The sequence below is a fragment of the Pristiophorus japonicus genome, chromosome 18 (assembly GCF_044704955.1).
Source record: "Pristiophorus japonicus isolate sPriJap1 chromosome 18, sPriJap1.hap1, whole genome shotgun sequence".
NCBI classification, from domain to species: domain Eukaryota; kingdom Metazoa; phylum Chordata; class Chondrichthyes; family Pristiophoridae; genus Pristiophorus; species Pristiophorus japonicus.
In genome coordinates, this window is record NC_091994.1 from 102,923,280 (window position 1) to 102,943,539 (window position 20,260).

The following is a 20,260-nucleotide window of genomic DNA, read 5'->3' on the forward strand; positions in this document are numbered from 1 at the left end:
CCCAGTGCCAGTTTCATCAAAGTGTTCCACCAGTGGTTTCGAAATACCGCTGGGGAGCGGATCGCCGGCGTGCAACACAGAAAAACGAGTTTGGTGGTAGCGGTGACCTGCAGTTGTTGAAAAAAACACCGCCCAGGGGAAACTAGTCGGAGCGGCGACGGTAGGTATGAAACCCTTCCAGAAAAATTAAGTGAAAGGTTTTTTTACATTCTCTTGCAGCGGTTCACTGGAAAAGAGTCCTGTGAATGTTTACCAATTTATGATTTTTTGAAAAATATTTTGTGTGTTTTCCCCCTCCCTAGGCCCACCTCGCAGCCTCGGAATAAATTTTAACTACTCAATTGACCAGGATCGTGTTTTCCACCGAGAATCCACGTGGAACACCGATATTTCCCACCGGGCAGAATTTTTTCCATTTTTTTTGATCAATTTCCCACCAGCTTTAGTTGAATAATCTTTGCGTTTTTTGGGTGGGAATCCGGCGATGGCGGTGTTTGATCAAATTCCAGCCCTATGAATGTATTAACTACTCAGCTGATTAAAGTACTGGTTAAAACATTTGTTCGATGTCCATACAAAAATCCTTTTTTTCCCCAGCAGTGCAATGGTTAAAGAGAGGTCAGTTCAGCTCAGTTAGTATCACTCTCACCTCCAAATGGGACAGTTGTGGGTTCAAGCCCCGCTCCAGGACTTGATGTAGGTTGGCATTCTGGTGCAGTACTGAGGGAGTTCTGCATGGTTGGAGGTCTTTCAGAGGACGAGTTAAACTAAATGCCATAGCTATTTCTTTCAATGATTCAGGTGGCTGTTAAAGCTCCCATGATTTGGTTTTCTTGGGACCTTGGGACTTCTCCACATTTCCTGGCCAATCTTCCTCCCACTAATAACAGCAGATTAACAGGTCATTCATCTAATTTCTGATTGTGCACAAAATGGCTGCCATGTGTGCTCACATAGCAACAGTCACTGCTCGTCAGTCATTCATAGCATGTGAAGTGCTTTAAAAAGTTTGAGACATTTACGATCCTACAGAAATGCTTGCTTCGAACAGGATTTGACTAGCATTACCCTGTATTTTACTGTTCAATAAACAAGATGTGACTAAATAAGAACTCCATACATTTAGAACAAACAGGAAGTCCATGCCCGCATGCAGCAAGACCAGGATGACATTCAGGCTTGGGCTGATAAATGGCAAGTAACATTCAGACCACAGAAGTGCCAGCAATGACCATCTCCAACAGGAGAGAGTCTAAACACTGCCTTTTGACATTCAAACGCATTACTATCGCTGAATCCCCCACCATCAACAGCCTGGGGGTCAACATTGACCAGAAACTTAACTAGACCAGCCACATAAATACTGTGGCTACAAGAGCAGCTCAGAGGCTGGGTATTCTGTGGCGAGTGACACCCCTCCTGATTCCCCCAAACCTTTCCACCATCTACAAGTCAGGAGTGTGATGGAATGCTCTCCACTTGCCTGGATGAGTGCAGTTCCAACAACACTCAAGAAGCTCAACACATCCAGTAAAAAACAGCCCACTTGATTGGCACCCCATCCATCACCTTAAACATTCACTCCTTCCACCACCGGCACACCGTACGTGCAGAGTGTACCATCTATAAGATGCACTACAGCAACTCGCCAAGGCTTCTTCAACAGCACCTCCCAAACCAACGGCCTCTACTGCCTAGATCATCATCATCATAGGCAGTCCCTCGAAATTGAGGAAGACATTCTCCCACTTTAAAAGCAAGTTCTCAGGTGGCTGCACAGTCCAATGCAGGAATTACAATCTCTGTCACAGGTGGGGTAGACAGTGGTTGAAGGAACGGAAGGCTGGGGAGTCTGGTTTGCCGCACGTTCCTTCCGCTGTCTGCGCTTGATTTCCGCATGCTCTTGGCAACAAGACTCTAGGTGCTCAGCGCCCTCCCGGATGCTCTTCCTCCACTTTGGGTGGTCTTGGGCCAGGGATTCCCAGGTGCCAGTGGAGATGATGCACTTTATCAAGGAGGTTTTGAGAGTGTCCTTGAAACATTTCCTCTGCCCACCTGGGGCTCGCTTGCAATGTCGGAGCTCCGAGTAGAGCATTTGCTTAAGGAGTCTCATGTCGAGCATGCAGACGATGTGGCCCGCCCAACGGAGCTGGTCGAGCGTGGTCAGTGCTTCAATGCTGGGGATAGTGGCCTGAGCGAGAACACAGACGTTGGTGCGTCTATCCTCCCAATGGATTTGCAGAATCTTGTGGAGGCAGCGCTGGTGGTACTTCTCCAGCACTTTGAGGTATCTACTGTATATAGTCCACGTCTCTGAGCCATATAGGAGGGCGGGTATTACTACTGCCCTGTAGACCATAAACTTGGTGTCAGATTTGAGGGCCTGATCTTCAAACACTCTCTTCCTCAGGTAACCGAAGGCTGCGCTGGCACACGATATCTGTCCTTGCTGATAGTAGGCTCTCGAGGTATGGAAACTGCTCCACGTTGTCCAAGGCCGTGCCGTGGATTTTGATGACCGGGGGATGGGCAGTGCTGTGTGCAGAGGTCAGGTTGGTGGAGGACCTTTGTGTCATACATCTATACTCTGTGTATATACTATGCTGGTACCACTAGAGGGTGCAACTGTGGGAGGCCCAGGCAGAAGCTGTATAAGGCTGGTCACCACGTTGCTGCCTCATTCTGCAGTTACAATAAAGAGACTGTCACAGCAGTTCAAGCACAGCACTAGGCCTTGTGGAGTTATTCTACAGATAAGTAGAGACATATTACTTTGTATTACGGATGTTTAGTATAAGGCCTATGCTTAGAAGGACAATGGCAGCAGGCGCATGGGAACACCATAACCTCAAAGTTCCCTTCCACATCACACACCATCCTGACTTGGAAATATATCACCGTTCCTTCATTGTTGATGGGTCAAAATCCTGGAACTCCCTCCCTAACAGCACTGTGGGATCACCTTCACCACACGGACTGCCGCGGTTCAAGGCGGCGGCTCACCACCACCTTCTCAAGGGCAATTAGGGACGGGCAATACGTCCAGACTCCTGATGGATGCGGTAAAAGACGCCAAGCTGTGCGACATTTTCAGCAACGCTGCAGATGGAGCACCGCACAGATACACCTGGTCGAGACCAGATGGGTCCGTCCGTTCCAGAATAGACTTCCTGTTTGTGTCCCACACGCTCAAGGTCAGATCCACCAACGTCACGCCGGTGTTTTTCTCTGACCACTGCCTCCTACTGGACGACTGTCGCCCACAGGAAAACCAGAAAGTTGGCAGAGGGATATGGAAGCTGAATGTGAAACTGTTGACTCCGGAGAACTTGGAGGAACTCAAGAGGGATTACAAAAGGTTGGAGAACCGTAAAACCCCTCTGCGATTCCCCGATGCACTGGTGGGAAACAATCAAGACAAGCATCAAGAGGTTCTTCATCCTCAAAGGTGTTCAGGAGGCGAGAGGGAGACAGAGGGAATTGTCCCAACTCCAGAAGAGCATGCAAAACCTGCTCCTGTTGCAGTCGATGGGGGTCGATGTCACGGAGGAACTCGAAGAGGTGAAGGGCCAGCAAGCCTCGCTCTTTGCCTCAGAGTCCTCCAAAATCATTTTCCGCTCCAGAGTCTGCTCCATCGAGCAGGATGAGACGTGTTCGCGCTTCTTCTTACAAAAGGTACACAGGGGGAGCTCTGTGATCACCAGCCTAAAGGTTCTGTGACGTTTTCGCAGCCTGACATGCTGAGGATCAGCAAATCCTTCTATGCCAGGCTGTATGACATCAAGCCCACAGATGGTGCGGCCTCCCAGTCGTTCCTGTCGTCGATCACGGAGGCCCTAGACGACAGCGAGTGGGAGAGTCTGGACCACCCGTTAACTCTGGACGAGATGACAAAGGCCGTCCGGTCCCTTGCGACGAGTAAAACTCCCGGAAGCGACGGCTTACCGGTCGAGTTGTATTCGGCTCTGTGGGACTGGATGGGCCCAGACCTGCTGGAAGTGTACGAGGGTATGCTTCTGGCTGGCAGTATGTCAGAATCAATGAGGAAAGGCATCATCACCCTCATCTACAAGCAGAAGGGGGAGAGGGAGGAAATCAAAAACTGGCGGCCCATTTCGCTGCTCAATGTGGACTACAAGATCCTGTCAAAGGTCATCGCCAACAGAGTCAAGTCTGCTCTTGCGCTGGTGATTCACCCGGACCAGACCTGCGCTGTCCCCGGCAGGAAGATCTCTGATAGCCTGGCACTACTCAGGGATACGATCGCCTATGTGCGGGACAGGGGGATGGACACCTGCTTAATCAGCTTAGACCAGGAGAAGGCCTTTGACAGGATATCGCACACGTACCTGATGGACGTGCTCTCCAAAATGGGGTTTGGGGAGGGTATCCGCAATTGGATCCAACTGCTCTACAGAGACATCAGTAGCGCAGTTCTAATCAACGGGTGGGAAACTGAAAGCTTTCCGATCAGATCTGGAGTCAGGCAAGGCTGTCCTCTCTCGTCTGTCTTGTTTGTGTGTTGTATCGAGCCCTTTGCCGGGACCATCAGGAAGGATGCGGGCATTTGAGAGGTGACGATCCCAGGCAGCGGAGGCGCTCAGGTCAAGACCTCCCTGTACGTGGACGACGTAGCCATCTTTTGCTTGGATCCGCAGTCGGTCCGCAGATTGCTCACAATCTGCGACCAGTTGAACTGGCCTCGGGAGCGAAGGTCAATCGCAGCAAAAGCGAGGCCATGTTCTTTGGCAACTGGGCCGACCAATCCTTTATTCCCTTCACCGTCAAGCCAGATTACCTGAAGGTGTTGGGAATATGGTTCGGAGCGGACGGGGCGTGTGCCAAAAACTGGGAAGAGCGTATCGCCAAAGTGAAGAAAAAACTGGGATGGTGGAAGCTGCGCTTCCTCTCCATGGCAGGAAAGAACCTGGTCATCAGGAGTGAGGTGCTTTCGGGTTTGCTGCACGTGGCACAGGTCTGGCCCATCTCTCGCTCCTGTGCCGCGGCAGTCACCCGGGCCGTCTTCCACTTTGTCTGGAGGTCCAAAATGGAACGTGTCCACAGAGACACAATGCACAAATCTCTGGACAGTGGAGGAAAGGATGTTCCGAACGTGGCCCTCAGGACCTTTGTGTGCGGCTGCATCAAGCTGTGCAGAGACCCCCGGTACGCAAACACCAAGTGTCACCACGTGCTGAGGTTCTACCTGTCCCCGGTGTTGCGAAGGTTGGACCTGGCCACGCTGCCGCGAAACGGCCCCACCAGTTGGACCATGCCTGTCCACCTGTCCTTCATGGAAAAGTTGTTCACAAAAAACCCCTTTGACCACAAGGCCATAAAACATGGTCAGCACATAACGTCCTGGACGCCCTACGAAAGGAGAGAGTGGACCCTGTCGTGTGGTTCCCTGAGCGGACTGTCGAACTCGTTTGGCAGAACGTCTCATCGCCAGAGCTTTCACAAAAGCACCAAGACATAGCTTGGTTGGCGGTGAGAAGGGCCTTACCCGTCAGAGCGTTCATGCACAGCCAACGTCTCAGCAACGAGTCGGCTGCGGGGCGGACGAGACTGTCACCCACCTCCTTCAGGATTGCGCCTTTGCAATGCAGGTTTGGAAAGAGATGCAGTGGTTGCTGTCGAGGTTCATCCCAAGCAGCTCCGTAACACAGGACTCTGTGCTCTACGGGCTGTTCCCAGGGACACACACCGAGACAGACATCACCTGCTGCTGGCGGGCCATCAACTCGGTCAAAGATGCACTTTGGTCTTGCCGAAACTTGCTGGTCTTCCAGAGCAAGGAGATGTCCACGTCTGCGTGTTGCAGACTGGCGCAATCCAAGATCCAGGATTACGTGCTGAGGGACGCACTAAAAATTGGTGCAGCCGCCGCAAAGGCACGGTGGGGAAGGGCCACAGTTTAAAGCCCTTCTGCCACGATAAACCCAGGGGCAGGAATCAGTACAAAACTCCCCTCGGGCCGTACTTGTAACTTTTTTTTTGTGTACATGGAGCACCATGATCCGTAAACACCTATGTAGTGCCATGTACAATGCAAGGTCTGTTTCGTAATGCACGTTGAAAAGAAAAAATGTAAATGTACCGTCACCCATTCCGTGTACTGTATAGTGACACATGTAATGTAATTTGTCGAATGTACTACAATGTATCCCGTATTGTACCGAATTGTACTTGAAATGAAAAGCAAGGAAATGTATCAAACGGAACTGCCGCCAGCACCCAAATGTAGTGTATGGGAATGCTGACCGCAGCTAAATGTACTGAACTGCTTTTGAATGTACTGTACAAATTTTTATATGAATAAAGTATATTTTGAAATTAAAAAAAAAAATAAATGCTGGCCTTGCCAGCGACGCCCACATCCCATGAATGAAGAAGAAAAAACAAATGCTGCAATTAATAGTGATTTGTCAAGTATTCAACGCTTCTACACTTGCATATAAACTGCTAAATCTCTAACTTCTTCCAGTTCTGATGCAAGGTCTTTGACCTAAAACTTTGGCCCTGAAATTCTGGCCTCCCCGGGTCTGTACGGACCAGGGAATGCGCATGCGCCGAAAACCAGCTTTTCCGATGTCAAGTTCTGACTTGACAGATCGCACGCATCTCGGCAGCAAGGACATTCGCATGGGCAAGATTACAGTATTTGCCCATCTCTTGCCCAGCGAATGTCCTTAAAACTCTTGCGCCTGGTAAAAGCAGTCGCATAGCCTACATATACCAGAGTAAGAGTTTTAAAACATATAAAAATAAAATTAAAAACACATTGTTAAAATCCCTGGCCACTAAAGTTTGATTATTTTAAACCCTAATTACAAAAACTTTTTTTTTTTTTTTTTTTTAAATCGGAAAAATATTTTCTTTTAAGACATTTATTAACTTTAATTTCAATTATGTGAGGTGTGTTTTTATTTTTTATGTTGTGTTTAGTGTGTTTGGGTTTTTATTTCTCATTAATAGCAAAGCGAACTGAGATACGGAGTTCCCATTGCTATTAATGAGAATACTGTACCTGATTGGTTGAGCAGTCACACGTGACTGCACCGTCTGCCTGGGAACCTGGAGGACGGGAGCGCGCTCCGCAGCGCGGGAAGAGAAGGCCTCCCCACCGGAATCCCAGGCGCCTCCGGGACCACCAGGGAAATTGGTAAAAATTCTCAGGTCGAGGCATTTGTCCGACAAAAGCCTCCAACCGGAATTTCAGGGCAGTTAACTCCGTTTCTCTCTCCATTGATTCGGCTTGACCTGCTCTGTGTTTTTGCAGCATTTTCTGCTTTTATTCCTCGTTTCTATATTTATCTAACTTGATAAGCACTGTCTATTTTTTGAAGCGATATGAAATAATGTAACTTCAATAGCCATTCTGTAATTGCAGGTTTAGAAGATTTGCTGGAAGTGACAGCAACCCTTTCACAGTTCTTGGTTTAGACCCTAACTAGTTTAAACTGCTTTGGCTGCTAAATGCTTTTGGGGAGAGCTCTTAATAGGAGCAGGGCACCAGAAGGTTGAAAGCACCTCCTGGTGGCTGAGCTACAACATAGCTGAAAAGCTTTTGCTCCAGGCAAAGAAGAAATAAATAATGGCCACACATCAAATTGAACAATTACCCATTATGTAGACCATGAATATACCATGTAGCCTCAGCTCTTACTCACAAAAATACTACATATAACAAAACTATTGGCTGCATGCCATCAAATCCTATCAGAGTGTTTTTTTTTAAATGAGGGAATAGGTTCAGAACATTCTCCCGATTCGTTCAATCCAATGCTTGGGGGTGGGTGGCCCTTTTAAAATGCTTTTAAATCACGGTAACCTCCACATAGCACTGAGCCACTACAGCTGCTTTTATATTACTCTTGTGCCGTGCTGGTGCCACTGGTTCTCCACATGCAGGTCTCGTGCAGCCAAGAGCAACACCAAAATCAACTTACAACAACAACTTATATTTATATAGCGCCTTTAACATAGTGAAACGTCCCAAGGCGCTTCACAGGAGTATTACACAATAAAAATTTGACACCGAGCCGCATAAGTAGAAATTAGCATAAGTGACCAAGGCATATTTTAAGGAGCATCTTGAAGGAGGAAAGAGAGGCGGAGAGGTTTAGGCAGAGAGTCCCAGAGCTTGGGGCCGAGGCAACAGAAGACACGGTCACCGATGGTTCAGTGATTACAATCAGGGATGCTCAAGAGGGCAGAATTAGAGCGCAAACATCTCGGGGGGGGGGGGGGGCGAGACCACGTTGAGATTTGAAAATAAGGATGAGAATTTTGAAATCGAGGCGTTGCTTAACCAGAATTGCTAAAAAAAAAAACCTGGTCTTCAGGGATCCGGCAAGTTTACTTTGGTGGTATCGCTCCCTGCAGGAGACCCTTTCATTCGAAGCCGGGGGGCGCTTAGCACGTTACAAAACAGCTACATGTTATAACACAACGCTGGACTATGTCACTCCAAACTTTTGCAATACAGCCACAGGCTGCCAGCACTGAAACTCCACCCCTCTTACACTGAGACATGGATTCCACTGCACCAGAACAACTGACTGAGCAACTGCGCATGCAAATTTGAGGGTTTACGTTTAGTTGCTGTACTTCTGTACAGTCTGCGAGCAAGAAAACCTTCAACGTGACATTAAACCGAAGCTCCGTCTGCCTGTTCTGGCTGACATTAAAGATCCCATGGCAGTATTTGAAGACCAGCAAGAGAGAGTTCTCTCTGTGCCCTGGTCAATGTTCTTCGCTCAAACAAAACCAATAGCAGCAATCTCTCAGCTATTTATGGGACCTTATTGTTCACAAAATAGCTGTCACATTTGCCTGCACAGTGACCGTACTTCCAAATAATACATTGGGATACTTCTGAGAGATGCGATAAAGCGCCACTTATACACTAGTGCCAGGATGTGCCCACTTGTGCCATCTGCCACTAATCCTCACAAAGTATGTGAGGTAAAGGGGGGGAATCATCACTTAATTTCCATATTGCGGATGGGCAACCATGCCAGCAGCTCTTGTGCATGCCAGAAGGGATAGGTCAGAACCCCAATGGAGGGTGGCCTCAAGGCGGCCCTGCGGAAACTGCCAGGAATGCCGGGATCTAGTGTAGCTGGCCGAATATGCGGCTCTTTCACCGCACTCCCGGAAAACTTACACTGGGATTACACTTGAGGGACCCTGGATTTTTATTCCCAAGTTCCTTCTTACTTATTGGTAAAAATATTGAAAAAGATTTTGAGGCACATTCCTCCACAGCCTCACTCCCTCCTACCTCCACAACCTTCTCCAATCTCCTAGCCCAGCATGCACCTTCCATTCTGCTGACTGCGTCACTACTTTTTCTCCCCTCATTCTGCTGGTGCTGAGTTCAGCCAATGTGCTGCTGCATTCTGGAATGCCTTTTCCAACACCCTCTTCACCTTTCTTCCCACCTTCGAAAGCCTCCTGAAAAATTCTTTCACCTTCAGCCAACTCCCCGATCTCTGCCCTGCTTCCTGTTGTGTCGACACTCCCCCTGTAAAATGGATGTACTCTTATACGAAAACAGTTGTATAAATGTAAACTGCACTTATTGTTATTTCTAACTCGAACTCGTGACTGCCCAAAGATGTCAGAGCAAGGTCCTTACAGAATGGCAATGCAAAAACCACAGCTCGAGAAAAAAATGCAGCCCTAGGCAGCACTTGTTTACAGATGCCTCGGGTAGATGGTCAGTAAACCCCCTCTCCTTGGATAGTTACTGGTTCCTACGGTGTCTCTAGTCCTCTTTAATATTGTCCTGCTGACACTGCAGTCAGAGGCAATGATATAAATGGGGTGTTAGATTTTTACCTTTTACTTGTGCAACACAGCCTGAATTTGATGGCCAGACACCAACAAGTGGCGCAACTAAGTCTATACTTCATCATCAAGCGCTGCTAAAATCTTCCAGAAATACTCCCCATTATACAGCGGAATCAAGATTCAGTGTATAATAGGACAATTCTTCCTTTTTACTCAATTTTTCAACCCAGCATTCACATCAAGCATTGTTAAGTCAGGTAGCATGCACAGTTAAATGCAAAGTAAATCTCCACCTATTCTGCCCAAATAATATGCCTTTATCCCGAAACAGTGAGCATCTACTGTTGTGACACAAGAGAAATGTCAAAGTGGCACACCAGCCATCCCTATAACTTCACTGAGTGAGTTGGCCAATTTTAATGCCAAACAGTAAAGCATTCAGGACGGTTTTGTGCTACAAGTCCATATGCATTGGGAATTAGGTTGAAATTGCCCAAAACTCATTTCATGTAGGACCATTACAGCCAATAGACAGAAAAGACTTACATCCCTCAATCTGGATGAGATCCAAACCCAGAGGTAATAGACCCAATGCACCATTCAGATCTCCCACAATGAATCATTCACTGTACTCTTTAACCTTGATAAAAATTCTGTTTTAGTACAAAGCACATACCAAGAATACAACTCCCTTTTACTTTCCTCTCTGCTCATGCAAGCAGTCTCAATGATGGCAAAGGAAACCACAATCCTTGCACTTTTCCCATTTTCAGTATTGTTCTTTATGGAACTGCTTTAATCATTAGCCAAAACATTCATGTAGAATATGCTACATTGATACAGGCACTCACAGCATATGTTTAAACCATAACACTTTAGCTAAAGATACTCAACTATTAGCACTATTTTATTATACCTTTATACAAAACAAAAATATCTTACATTGTGAATACACTGCATGATGTATTTAACATGTCAACTTCAGATGTCAATCCAAGTTATTTCTGTACTAAGAGGGCACCGAAAGTTCAAAACAGGAGGAGGATTTTTATTTTTAAAAATAATATACGCAGGTTGTACTATTACTACACAACAGCGCCACAATCTGTGAGTATAATGTTACTTAATAGCAAGCAATCTGTACATATTTCACTCTGCCCCCTCTGACCTGCAGGATTGGGACTGTATCAATGCAATTGCACACTCACTGCCAACACAGCAGCACTGCAGTGTCCTACATTGTCGGTACTTACTAAAATTAGCTAACCGTTTTATAGATGGAAAGAAATATAAATAGGGAGAGCTAGAGAGACCGAATTGGCAAGCAAGAGAGAGTACACTCCGTGACTGCAGTGAGCCCAAGACTCCCAATGGTTTTTGTACAATTTACCCTCCCTTTTGTTTGTCTGAAATATCCCCTTTAAACTTCCTATGTCATCTGAGTTCACTTCCTTCTTTGTACTGTAGCCTAATTCCAATGCACAGGCACACATACACATAGAAAATTAGCTAATTCATATTACTTCAGCATCATCAAAATAGAATTATGATTGCATCGAGTGCACTGAAATTTGCTAAGCGCTGGACTGAAAGTAGAATTCAGATCATAACTGAACAGCAGTAATGAACCCTAAGATGTGTTCTTGACTCTCCATACATCCGTGGCTGCTTCAATAATCTTTTTTTTTTAATTCATTCGCAGGATATGGGCGTCGCTGCCCAGGCCAACATTTATTGCCTATCCCTAAATGCCCATGAGAAGATGGTGGTTAGACTTCTTCTTGAACTGCTGCAGTCCATGTGGTGAAGGTGCTCCCACAGTGCTGTTAGGGAGGGAGTTCCAGGATTTTGACTCAATGATGATGAAGGAACGGCCGATATATTTCCAAGTCAAAATGTTGAGTGACTTGGAGGGGAACTTGGAGGTGGTGGTGTTCCCATGCGTCTGCTGCCCTTGTCCTTCCAGGTGGTGGAGGTCACGGGTTTGGAAGATGCTGTCGAAGAAGCCTTGGCGAGTTGCTGCAGTGCATCTTATAGATGGTGCACACTGCAGCCAAGGTGCGCCGATGGTGGAGGGAGTGAATGTTTAAGGTGGTGAATGGGGTGCTAATCCAGCGGACTACTTCGTCCTGGATAGCGTTGAGCTTCTTGAGTGTTGTTCCGACTGCTAGTGGAGAATATTCCAAAACACTCCTGACTTGTGACTTCTATGTAGTGGAAAGAGTTTGGGGAGTCAGGAGGTGAGCCACTGACTGCAGAATACCCAGCCTCTGACCTGCTCTAACAGCCACGGAATATAACCGGTCCAGTTGAGCTTCTGGTCAATGGCAACTCCCAGGATGTTGATGGGGGATTTGGCGATGGTAATGTCATTGAATGCTGTGAGGAGGTTGTTGGAGATGGCCATTACCTGGCACTTGTGTGGCGCGAATGTTATTTGCCGCTTATCAGACCAAGCCTGGATGTTGTCCAGGTTTGGCTGCATGTGGGCATGGACTGCCTCATTGTCTAAGAAATTGCGAATGGAACTGAACACTGTGCAATCAGCGAATGGCCCTATTTCTGACCTTATGATGAAGGAAAGGTCATTGATGAAGCAGCTGGAGATGGTTAGGCCGGGACACTGCCCTGAGGAACTCCCACAGCGATATCCTGGGGTTGCGATAATTTGCCTCACACAAAAAACAAAGCAGGATGTCTAAAGCTGCACAATAACCAACAGCCATTAAATGCCTCTATTCCAAACATGGCCCATGGCTGACAGCACTGTGGAATCTTTCTTTTCTACAATACTGAACAGCCACAACAACCAATAAACTACACATGTGGGTTAACAACTTTATTTGGTGGCAGCTGGATCATTTTCAATGGCTGGAAAGGTCTGTGTCAGCCAGTGAGCAAGAAATCATTATCACTTCCCTATACAAACTGTGAGCACTCAGCCCACGCTAGCCAGAAGAGATGGTGGCCCCTCCATTTGCTAGGGCCCTTATACTTTCTCCCCGATCCTTTAGTTACAGCACAAGTTCAGTCAGGCAGTGCTCCGTTTACATTGCCCCTCTGGAATTCCAGTTGTCCCGCCCAGGAGAGAATTCTGTAAAGTTATACACATGGACAGAGCAGTTCAAATGTAATAGTTTAAAAAGCACAGGAATATCATACTCTACACATCTAACTTAAAGACATAAGAATTAACATCAGATAGGTTTAAAATGTGCCCAGGGAGACTGAAAGAACCCCTCTGTGCTTTGTAAGCTAGATCAGGCACTGATTCCGGACTTACAGTACAATGCCCTGAAAAGCTGTCAGAATCTTGTGAGATTAGTATAACAGAGGTTTCTAGTGATATTTATTTACCAATTGAAGTTATTCATTTTCTCTCCATTTCCTTGTTGTGTTAGAATTCCTCCTTAGCAACAAGACAGTTTTCTTCTGGACCTCTGCCTTGCATCATCATCATCATAGGCAGTCCCTCGGAATCGAGAAAGACTTGCTTCCACTCTTAAAATGAGCCCTTAGGTGGCTGAACAGTCCAATACGAGAATCACTGTCCCCGTCACAGGTGGGACAGATAGTAGTTGAGGGAAAGGGTGGATGGGACAGGTTTGCCGCACGCTCTTTCCACTGCCTGTGCTTGATTTCCGCATGCAATCAGCGATGAGACTCGAGGTGCTCAGTGCCCTCCCGGATGCACTTCCTCCACTTAGGGCGGTCTTTGGCCAGGGACTCGCAGGTGTCAGTGGGGATATTGCACTTTTTCAGGGAGGATGCCCCTGTAACGTTTCCTCTGCCCACCTTTGGCTCGTTTGCCGTGATGGAGTTCCGAGTAGAGCGCTTGCTTTGGGAGTCTCGTGTCTGGCATGCGAACGATGTGGCCTGCCCAGCGGAGCTGATCAAGTGTGGTTAGTGCTTCAATGCTGGGGATGTTGGCCTGGTCGAGGACACTAATGTTGGTGCATCTGTCCTCCCAGGGGATTTGTAGGATCTTGCGGAGGCGACTTGAGGTGTCTACTGTAAATAGTCCATGTTTCTGAGCCATACAGGAGGGCGGGTATTACTACAGTCCTGTAGACCATGAGCTTGGTGGCAGTTTTGAGGGCCTGGTCTTCAAATACTCTTTTCCTCAGGCGGCCGAAGGCTGCACTGGCGCATTGGAGGCAGTGTTGAATCTCGTCGCCAATGTCTGCTCTTGTTGAGAAGAGGCTCCTGAGGTATGGGAAATGGTCCATGTTGTCCAGAGCTGCGCCGTGGATCTTGATGACTGGGGGGCAGTGCTGTGCAGCGAGGCTAGCACTGCCTTGCAATTGCACTATCAGTGAAGCAGACTTTGGTCACACTTGCTGTCTTACTTCCCCTCCGAGGCATTTTAAAACCCTGAAAACCAGGAAAAGTGTCGCTAGATCCACTGCAGCAGCTTGGCTCAGTTAGTGGCACTCGTGTCTCTGAGGCAGAAGGTTATGGGTTCAAGGCCCACTTGGAGGACTGGAGCACAATATCTATACTGACAAATCATCGGTGCAGTACGCAAGGATTGGTTCTGTCCTTACACAAGACTTAAAAACAGAAGCCGCAAGTGTTTGTTCTGGGGGTCAGGTGAATGTTAAAGATCCCATTGGTCGTGGCCAATATTTTTCAATCAGCCAACACCACCAAAAATAGATTAGCTGATCATTCATCTCGCTGCAGTTTTTGACTCAACGCTGTGCGTAAAATGGCTCTTGTGTTTGCCTACGAATCAACACTTCCTATGTAAATTAATGGCTTTGGCACCTTACTGAGAGGTACCATAAGCTGCGATGTAAACGCAAGCCCTTTCTTACAATACCCCTAATTACCTCAATCTACCCATTTGTGAGGAACACTAACAATAGAGGGAGGAGAAACCGACCTGGTATTGCAATATTTCCAGGAACGGCGCAATTTCGCCTCTCGGCCTTTTGGCCTAAGATCAAATATATTGCCGCAAAGTGATCTTTGGCGTTAGAGTTGATCTGGAAAGAAATTGGACATTTAAAAAAAACAATAGAGGGAGGAGAACGAATCACTTTACCAAGCAGCAGCTGCGGCTCATAGCAAATAAGCTTTCCTTTAAAATTATCTGACAGCCTTACCACCTGGTGCGAGATTGAAGCTGGGAACAGTTAAAAGCCGCAGATCCCGGTACGGAAATAAAAGAAAATCTCAAAACAATCGTCATCCTCATTACTGAAGTAGCCAACACCCATCATATTACTGCCTCTTCTATAAGCCTACGCTGTTGTACTTGACAGAAATGCATATCTGGCAGTACCGCATTTAACGGAAAGGCAGTTACATTTCGAAAGCATGACTCAACCAAATGACTGGATCTCTTACCACTTCATTTTTCCCCCACATATATTCCAACTGTAAAAGTTCCATGTAGACAGTCAACAATCAAAGGGTCGCAATCAGTAGGTCAGCATTTGCCAAGACAAATCAGTGTCAACACAGCTCTGGGCCTACCATCATTTACTGGGACTCACCTCATTCTGCATGTTGCAGTGCCTGGTACTGATGATAACTCCAGCCTCCTCTATCATTTTCAATATTGTACCCCCATGAACATTGCCTGCGATGTTGGCATCATCAGGGCGCATGATCCTGCAAACATTAAAAAAAGATGTCACACCGCTTGAAACAGCAACTGCTAAAGATTAACTAATCAGAAATTATTTTCAAAAACAGAATATACTGGAAATATACAGTAGGTCAGGGACCCAAACACGTCTTCCATGCAAGACACCAATTAACATGTACTTCTTCTAACCTAGTATACTGCATTCACTGCTCGTGATGCAATCTCCTCGACATTGGGGAGAACAAATGCAGATTAGGCGAGTCCGTCATTTTATGGTGCACTGTTACTCAGGTCCCCAGTCCCAGCTGATGTTTTACTCAAGGGTCACACTCAGGAATGCTGCAACACTCCGCACCAGGGAGTGACAGGAGTCTGCACCTGCAAGTCCCTACACACGTTGAGCTCTTAATTTCAACAATGCCCCAAGAACAGTTTCTATGTAGAATCATACAGCACAGGAGGAGGCCTTTTGGCCCATTGTGTCCATGCTGGCTCACACTCCCCTGCTCTTTCCCACAGCCCTGCAATTTCTTCCTTCATGACAAGAAAAAAAATGATTCTATTAAATAGTCATATTTTAATAGGGCTATTTCACTTGGAGGTTGGCAAGCCGGAAAAGCAGAAGGAACAGCACCCCACAGCCCGGGCAGGCCATGGATGGAGGCCCAGAGACAGAGAAACACCAAGACTGCTAAGAGTTGTATGTGGAGGGAAGGAGGCTACATGTAGCCCATACTACATTATGTCTAATACTTTTGGGTAGACTTAATTTCTCAGCCTCTTGTCTGTTACCAACTGTTCCATTAAAACCCATCTGTAACAATGACACTTGGAACCTTTATTGCTTGCAGATTCCAGAGAGTGGGCCTCAAGCAAAAGGTCAGCTGGGATTGTGGACCCGAGAAAAACTTAAACCAGTAACCCTGCATCAGAAATGGAGTGACTTACAAAGCAGCCCTTCACTTGAAATCATTTCATCTTTTCTGCATTTCTATTACCAGCAAGCAAAGAGATAAGAATCAGCAGGTGTAGAGAGCCACTTCCTGTGATAAATTTACCCTTACACAAGTCTATCTCTTCAAAATCCTGTGGGTTATTCAAAAAAGAATTAATTGCTCTTTACTTTGTGACAGTACACTCGGTGCTTAAACCTGTGGAGATTGGAATACAGTTTGGACCTCTGTGGTCTGGCACCCTCGTGACCTGACTAGTGCTGAACCAGAGAATTTTCTGAACCACAGGAAGTCAGTATATGATTGTAGCAATACACCCTGCATAAGCATATGCCTAACCTAGGTTTACCAGTACCTGTAGAGTGCTGCTTACCACTCTCCTGGGCTAACTTTAACATTCTTTCATTTATATCTGTCCGCTTGTGTTTTGCTCTTTGGGCATTTTTCTTTATAAAAGTGACTGCTGATAGTAGCAGAGAAACTGTCTGTTAATGAGGCCCACTGTCTCCAGACATAAAATGGCGTGATCGCGGAGTTCGCACATCCACAGGCGTGGGAAAAGATGGCCAAAAGCGGCAGTTCCGCAAACTAAGTGCTGAACCGCCGATGTTTCCGGTCCAGAGTGTCCCAGACCAGAGAGGTTCAACCTGCACTGGCAATGGTTAGGTATCGTAATGTATGCACCAGTAAGTATGCTCACAGGTTTGTAGAGCTATGAGACCCAGTAATCGTGGCTGAGTGGTTAAGACGATGGACTAGAAATCCATTGGGGTTGCCCTGCGCAGGTTCGAATCCTGCCCACTCTGTTTCTCAGTATTTTTCATTACATTTACTAAAACAATTGTAGAGCTGTGAAGTGTAAGTGACTAGCCAGTCACGTGATGTTCACAAGACTCAATAAAACCCCAGCCACTTGGATTTGGCGGATCCACGATGAGGCTGGTGGATGAACTGGTAATGTGTAGTGTGATTGTTAAACCTTTGTTAATGAACCAACTAGTTCTTAAGCAAAGAACCCATCAAGCAAATACATTACAGCTATGGCCTCAAATTCCCATTCTTATCCAAAACATTAATGGTCGGAGTACTACACTGGAATGTTAGCCTACATTATGTGCTCAAGTCTTTGGAGTGGGACTTGAATGCACAACCTACTGATTCAGAGGTGAGAGTGGTACCACTCAGGCAAGGCTTATACTAGAATTATTAAATGAGTGGTGCGACCCCAATAGTTTAGTCAGCTGGTAGAGAATAAGCAGAAATTGGTGAGTATGCTTAATAAATACTTTGTTTCAGTATTTGCAAAAAAGAAAAAGATATTGTGGGGGGGGAGTTAATCCCGGATGGGTAAATGAACTGGTGTCCTGGACAGGCTGAAAGGCTCAAAACAAATCCCCATAAAGAGCTAGTGTGTATCCCACAGCACTAAAAGAGACGAGGGAGGCGATTTGTGAACCAATCTCTAACACCCTCTAGTGGCTGGCTGGAGTATACCTCGGCAGCTTACATGCCTACTCAGGCTAGGGTGATGCACAGAACATGACAATCCAAAACTGGGGATACCGTTCAAAAAAAAAAGGCAGTCTCAATCTCAGAACAACAACTTGCATTTATGTAGCACCTTTGACGTAGGAAAACATCCGAAGGCACCTCACAGGTGTGTAACAAGACAAAAGTTGACACCAAGTCAAAGAAGGAGATATTAGTACAGATGACTAAAAGCTTGGTCAAAGAGATAACTTTTAAGCAGGGTCTTAAAAGAGAGAGGTGGAGAGGCAGAGAGCTTTGGTAGGAAAGTCCAGGGCAGAGACAGCTGAAGGCATGGCCATCAAAGGGCGTGGGGATGCACAAAAGGCCAAAGTTGCAGCAACGTAGAGATTTTGGAGGGCTGTAAGGCTGGAGGAGGTTACAAGATATGGAGGGCTAAGGCCATGGAGGGACTTGAACACAATAATGACGATTTTAAATTTGAGACATTGATAGACTGGGAGGCAACGTCGGTCAGTGAACACAGGGGTGATGGGTGAGCAGGTCGTGGTGTCTGTTTGGATACGGGCAGCAAAGATTTGGATGAGTTCAAGTTTATGTAAGGTAGAATGTGGGAGGCCAGCCAGGAGAGCATTGGAATAATCAAGTCTAGGAGGTAACAAAGGCATGGATGAGGATTTCAGCAGCAGAAGAGCTGAGGCACGGGCGGAGACACGCATTGTTCGAGGTGGAAATAGGCGGCTTTAGTTATGCCGTAGGTGTGTGGCCGGAAGCTCATTTCAGGGTCAAATATGACACCAAGGTTGCAAATAGTCTGGTTCAGCCTCAGACAGATGCTAGGGAGAAGAATGGAGTCGGTGGCTAGGGAACATAGTTTGTGGCGGGGACCAAAGACAATTTCTGACAATTTAGAGACCGTGGAGAGGTCAAGAGAAGTGGTGGTGAGGTAGAGCTGGGTATCATCAGCGCACATGTGGAAACGGACGCCGTGTTTTCGGATGATGTTGCCAAGGGGCAACATGTCGATGAGAAATAGAAGGGGACCAAGGATAGATTCTTGCGGGACACCAGAGGTAACGATGCGGGAGTGGGAAGAGAAGCCATTGCAGGTGATTTCCTGACTACGATTAGATAGATAAGAATGAAACCAGGCGAGTGCTGTCCCACCCAGCTGGACAGTGGGGGAGGCGTTGGAGGAGGTCAACTGTGTCAAAGGCTGCAGACAGGTCCAGAAAGACGAGGAGGAATAGTTTACCTTTGTCACAGTCACAAAGGATGTCATTTGTGACTTTGATGAGAGCCGCTTCAGTACTGTGGCAGGGGCGGAAACCAGATTGAAGGGATTCAAACATTGAATTCTGGGGAAGATGGGCACGGATTTGGGAGGCACAACACGGTCAAGAACTTTGGAGAGAAAAGGGAGGTTGGCGATGGGGCAGTAGCTTGCAAGCACAGTGGGGTCAAGATTTGGTTTTTTGAGGAGAGGGTGATGATAACAGATTTAAAGGAGGGGGACAGTACCTGAAGAGAGAGAATCGTTAACAATGTCAGCTTACATGGGAGCCAGAAAAGGAAGTTGAGTGGTCAGCAGTTAAGTAGGAATAGGGTCAAGGGAGCAGGAAGTGGGTCTCATGGACAAGATGAACGTGGAGGTCAAGAGGGGAGATCAGAGAGAAACTGGAGAAAGATGCGAGTTCAGGGCTAGGGCAGGGGGGAACCTCAAAGGAAGTTCGGCCTGGTTGCAAGGGGAAAGAACGGAAGTGACAGTGGCAGCTGATCGGATGGTCTCAATCTTAGAGACAAAGATGTTCACGAGATCCTCGTACTTGTTGAAGGGGAGTGTGGTGGAGACAGGGGAGAGGGGGAGAGGGGTTCAAGAAGAAGGGGTTAGAAGCTCAGTTCAGGGTCAATTAGGACGTTGTGAACAATATGGTTCAGTCTGGAGACAGTGGCCAGGGAGGGGGATGGAATTGGTGGCAGGGGATGGAGTATATGCCACTAGCATCGGTCTTTGTTTAATCTATTGATTTTAATTCCTCCAATGTTTAAATCGGTGGAAATTGCGGCTCATCCACGACTGGATGTTGGACAAGCAGTTTCACAGCACAGAGCCAATGGATGGGTCGAGAGAGATGGTGGCGAGGTAGAGCTGGGAGCGGGCAGTGTGCATGTGGAACCTGATGTCACCGAGAGCAGCGTGTAGATGAGAAAGAAGGAGTTCAAGGTTAGATCCTAGTGCGGTGGGGGGGTGGACAAGAAGAGAAGTCATTACAGAAGATGAAGTGAGTCAAACACAAACAACAGGGTTTCTGGATGGCTCGCCACAATGTGAAAGTCATCTACAAGTGAACTTAGTCATACAGTTTGGGCTCAGTTCCATTTCCCAGGATTCTAAACAAATCTAAGGATACAAAACCCT

General features: G+C 46.9%; 1 protein-coding gene across 3 annotated transcripts in view; it reads right to left on the minus strand.

The window, feature by feature from the left end:
* Positions 1-20,260, minus strand: part of acot7 (acyl-CoA thioesterase 7) — a 273,074-nt gene that overhangs the window by 229,163 nt on the left and 23,651 nt on the right. For all 3 annotated transcript variants that reach the window (XM_070861014.1, XM_070861013.1, XM_070861015.1), the window contains exon 2: positions 15,306-15,423. In XM_070861014.1, the coding sequence (XP_070717115.1) occupies positions 15,306-15,423 (118 nt within the window). The remainder of the gene's footprint in view (positions 1-15,305; positions 15,424-20,260) is intronic.